The following is a 5359-nucleotide window of genomic DNA, read 5'->3' on the forward strand; positions in this document are numbered from 1 at the left end:
GCGTGCCTCGAAGTTAATGTTGTGGTGAGGGAGTCGTTACCTTACTCTATGCTGTGCGATTAATTTGGTGTTCGCGTAGATTTTTTTTTTTTTGCATCACGTTTTTGTTCTTCAAATGCGTTGTCTGCGCTGAGTGTTGACCTAATATCTAAGTTAGCCTGTGCGTTCGTTCCGGACCATACGTTCACTTTATGTGCCATTGTGAGTTTGACTCGGGCCATGCATTCGTCGTTCATGTCAAGCGGGGAATATCATTACATTTGTGAGTTTTAGGTAGACACACTTCTGAGTATGTTCATCATTTCCAGCGAGAGAACAGTTCTGCTTTCGGCCCTTACGAAATTCTGGCTAATGCCGCATTGTCGTGTCATATTTTTTTGCATTCGCAGAAACGACGTTTAAGAATGCAGTTGCTTAGAGTTGAGCCTGTCTGACCGAGCTTGTGGAATACTGAGAAAGGGGCTGTGCCCAGAAATTCATGCAGGCGTTTAGCATTTATATACCTGAACTTGTAATTTTGTTCATCTTATCAGAAATCCCAAATTCACTGTAATAATATGAAGTGTAATATGTCCTTCATTTCAGGTCAACCAAGAGTTTATTACAACAATATTTATCAAAAAAAAAAGTTCAGGGCATTCTTCATAGCATCAGCTTCTTCTCATTCTTCTTTTTCATCGGGCTTTCTATATGCGTGAGCCTAATTTTTACCATATTGCAGCTTATTTCACAATTGAACAACTTATGCTTTAGGTTTCTTTTTAGGTAGTTAACCTCCTTCCAAATCACTCGTTTGAATAATACCAAGTCATGGCACAAAATCAGCAGCAGAACCACCGGCTAGCATAAATTGATACTATGGGATCCTTTTGGTATCATATAATTCTTCTACCTCAAAATTATTTTCTTGAGTGTCAAAATATTAGTGAAATGTCGCGTAGTGAAAGCGTACTGCGCAAAATTTTTCACGCTCAGAAACTTATACTCTGTTTTCATTTTCTGCCCTATAGCTCAAGCATCCTGCTATTGTCAACTTGGACTGCGCCAATATTTAAAATACAGACTCAAATGTATATTTTCGTTGGACATAGACAGCAATCGATTGTTTACAATAAACCAGTTACTGTCTAACTTGTCACTTATTCAGCATAGTAGTTTATGCGAGCAGCATTTCTGCTGGTGCCAACGCCGTTCGTTTGTATTTCAGAAATATTTGCTTGTTTGCCCTTTCACCGCGGTGGGTATGCAGGGCGTGCATTCTAAGGTTGCTGTACAATTTCTTGTGTGTACCGTACGATCCTCAAAACTCAGAATCACTGCCAAGATAGAGCAATAATCTAAACCATTTTTGTACTAGCTGGTTCAGGTGACGTAGGCGCATCGCATATCATTCTAAATGTATACACGAGCTTAGTGTGCATGCAATTCAACCAGCGATATCGACCTTGTTGGTGCATTGTATCCTCACACTTGAGAATCACACTTGTTCAAATTTTCTGTCGATTGCCATCGCCTATTTGTTTAGCCTGCTTCCCGTCGTATTTCTTGAGCTATCGTGGTTTCTAATACACTTCAATTAATTGCAAAATACATTCATGTTAGCAACAGCTGTTGCTTTGGTTTTATTGCCAGCTGTCTTTTTCAGGGTTTTGTAAATTTTCTTGCTTCAGATGAGAAGTATGACTAATAAATGTAAAGTAACCACTAAGACAAAGATTCAGCAGCAAGGGCAAAAGAGAACATTTTTCGTGTAAACGGGATACTCTAATAACAATGAATAATAAATGCGACAGGCTCGTTTTTATCGAAAAGCCCCATTTCAAGATTTCCAGGAAAATTGCTAAACTGATGTAAGAAGAAGAAGTTGTTTATTGATTGGAAAATGTAGAGAGGTCGGCCGGAAAATGGAGCATCTGGCCTGCTACTCTACGTAAGGGAAGGGGAGGAGGGGAAGAAGAGGGTCACAATGGGGGATGATAATGGGAGGAACTAGGTGAAAGGACACATTGCATAAATGATTATCACAAGCATGAGGCCCGGCCCGCGTCGCCTAAGAAACGTGAAAAAGCACGCATTGCTTCTATCGTCTGCAAACTCTGTGGCCCTGCGCCTAGCAAGAGGTCCTCCGACAGTGGTCTATTGTATAAATGCCTCAAGGTGGCTGCCAGTGTGAGTCTTTCGCGCGCATGATGACATTTACATGATGATGTAAATATGACAGCATGTTACTGTGCCCCCGTGGAATAAATTAGTGGTCCGTATGTTTCAAGCGAAGCTAGTATATGCTAGCCTGCGCCGGCGACGGTAACGCTGATAAAACCAGCTGCTCTCAGAGCTGCACAGATGGTCGGCACGCGCTCGTGCCACTGCTCCCGTGTTCGTCGTCGTCTGCGTCCACAGCTGGCTGCGTTGCCGCTAATCATTCCAGCGTTTCTAAGCTGGAATGATTAGCGGCAACGCAGCCAGCCAAGTGTAACTCCCCGTAATGGGGTATGAGCCATTGCTTAAGGGGGTATGAGCCATTCATTGCCTTACGTAGCGGACAGATTCAATTTTCAAGGAATTTCATTTAAACCATCTCTAATGAATGCGCTCGGGAAAGGACTCGTCGTTAATGTGCCGATTCTAGCGTGAGAGCTTCCGAAGCCCAGACGAAACGTCAGCGAAGATCCGCCGACCCCGAGTTGCGGGAGCGCGATGTGGAGGCCAAACGTCAGCGACGTCTAGCCCTCCACGAACCCGACAACGGTGGTGCAGGCCTCGGCAACGCAAGTGCCAACTTCCGCGGTACGACGGCCAGGTTTCACGCGAGTTTCTCTACCGGAACTTAGGAGCCAGCTGCAGTGCGTGTGACCGGTTGTGGTTCGAGCACAACGTGGTACTCGTCAGTGTAATTCGTTCGGAGGAACACTGAAGAAACACGCGAGAAGCGTCGCTTACCCCATTTCCTCGACAGGGGAAGGGCTACTAATTTCCTTTTTTCTTTTTTTTTTCTTTTTTTCCGGGCGATTACTGTAAATATGATGGCCTGTTATTATGGTGCTATGAAATGAAATTATGGACGTCTCTACTTTTACAGTAAATAGTTGACAGCCGATGCTGCCGGGAAAAGTTCAGTAAAAACAACGACGTATTTTTTATAGTGCATGCGCAATAAAACATTGGAACACGAAATTGTTCTTGACGTGCTTTACAACACCGTACAACGAATGGGAAAGTTTGGATGGTAAGCGAAATGTAAGGGGGTGAGTCGGGATTGTTGGTGTGTCATCATTTATGCAAAGTTTTACGCAAGAAAAGAAAACGAGCAAAAATTACGGCGGCATACTTGTGCAACCTTGCAGAGTCATAGCTCAGTACCCACTGAAGTTGTGTCTTTAGAGCAGTTGCAATAAGAATCTAATTTACCTGTAATTAAACCGTGCACTTTAAAACGTTTTTCCGCCTGTGACGCTATTTTACAGCGTAAAAAGTAGACAACAAAATTGACAAGACTGATTATCATCAAATGTTTGCATTGTTTGATTCTGCAAAATATATAAGCCATAATCACACAGTGGGGGGGACGCAATATGAAAAGATTCCTTTTTCGCATCGGGCCTTGCAGAATACATGACACTTGCCTAAGAAAGAAATTTGAGTTCCTTTTCTGACAGGATAGCGGACGCAATTCTGACACACATATCACCAAGTCCTGCCATTTTTCTTGCCTGTATTAATTTCTCGCATCAACGTGTCGCGATTTCTGTGCCGCACAATTGAATCAATCAATGTTAGAATTAATTTGCACTCATTGCAGCACAGATGTTTCATGATATTTCCTCTAAATATGAAATCTCTGCCGTTTTTGGTCCTCTCGGGCAAGTGGGGTACCTTTGCAAACGTTTCATATAACGCCTTTAAACGGGCGCAAAGCGAGGGTTTAGCAGCGTTCATTTAACTCTTAATTGAGACGCATGCTTGAAATTTTGTCGGCATACCGCCCCCTAATAATCCCGAGGTTTCTTCCAAAGATAAACTTCGTGATTGATTAGTTTCTTTTTCAGACAACTGCGAAAACGCGCATATAACGTTTTTGGATGATTCAAGTCGACATTACCCGCTTCTTTGTGAAAGGGAACATATTTCATTTTAGAAGGAAATGGGCTCCACTCTATGGGTGACGTGTACAGGAAGTTTGAAGTGTGTCAGCTAATTATGAGCTTTTAAAATAATTACTGAATACTCGTCCTCTTCCAATTTTCATGCATCATACGAGGCGTGTAGTTGTTCCTTCTGGTCTCCTCAGTGAACTATGCGAAGGCGTTGTTTAGATTTGGTTGAAATTGGAAGCATATTGTGAGTGATGAACGATATTTGTTTAGTTTGTATAGGTAATTTACAGTCTTTAAGTAAATTACTTATTCATGCATTGGTTGTCCGCAATGTTTCCTGGATCCATAAAAGACCTGCAGAAGGCACCAACTTCAAATTTAGTTAAACTTGGTGCAATGTTAGGTGGAATGTTTAAGGAAACTTTTCACGTTTCCTGCTCAATTATAAGAGTTGCAAAACTTACTGAACTTTTTAACAGCGAATCTGCTCTAGCTTACCGTAAAAAAGTGGCTCCTGCTGTCGCAAAACCTCGCCGAGCTATGACGTCAGTGCGTTGCCTAGCAACCACCTCGCGGAGCGGCGTGCGGCTCGCCTCCTCTCCGTGCCGTGCACATGTTGGCTTGACATGGGACGTTAAGGAGAGGGAAGGAGAGCATGCGCGCGGAGCGCGCAATGCTCAGTAGAGGGAGAGAGAAAATGAGAGCGAGATAGAGAGAGAAAGAAATTGTAGCAGCACCAACGAGGCAACGCGCAGAGCTGCTGCCGACGCCGCCCGCGTTGCCTAGCCGCGCATCCGGGGAAAATACCTCCGAAAATGATCGCTCGAGAATACCTTCCGTACATGCGTAGTTAAGTTAAACCAAGTTAACACCTAGCAGTAGCCTAGTTAATACCTAGCAGTAACAGCCAGTAAGACTTGAGGATTGACACTATCGCTGTGCCTAAGCTTTGCACGACCGAGTGCCAACTTGCCCTCTTTTTTTTCTCTCACTTGTTACAAGACGTTCGCAGTTGGTTTTCGCGGCGTCCTTTATGAACTAAACAATGTATCTTCTTTTAGAAGCGGCGAGTAATGACTAGGCAAAGTGCAAAGAGTTAATTATGACCTTCGCAATAAATTACGTATTCAAAGGCTCCCAAACGTTATTATTGAGTTTCATAAGCGGCACAAAATTTAGAACGCAGAGCTTGCATAGCTACAAACGCCGACCCAACTTCCAAAAATGGGGCGGTACCACCCAACTTCGCAAAAATGGGGCGGTAC

General features: G+C 43.4%; 1 protein-coding gene across 1 annotated transcript in view; it reads left to right on the forward strand.

Moving 5' to 3' along the window:
* LOC119440381 (uncharacterized) overlaps nucleotides 1-434 on the forward strand; it is a 22233-nt gene extending 21799 nt beyond the window's left edge. The window contains exon 8 of the mRNA XM_049662895.1: nucleotides 390-434. Within this exon, the coding sequence (XP_049518852.1) occupies nucleotides 390-434 (45 nt within the window). The remainder of the gene's footprint in view (nucleotides 1-389) is intronic.
* The last annotated feature ends 4925 nt before the right edge of the window (nucleotides 435-5359 follow it).

This window comes from Dermacentor silvarum, chromosome 2 (genome assembly GCF_013339745.2).
Source record: "Dermacentor silvarum isolate Dsil-2018 chromosome 2, BIME_Dsil_1.4, whole genome shotgun sequence".
NCBI lineage: Eukaryota > Metazoa > Arthropoda > Arachnida > Ixodida > Ixodidae > Dermacentor > Dermacentor silvarum.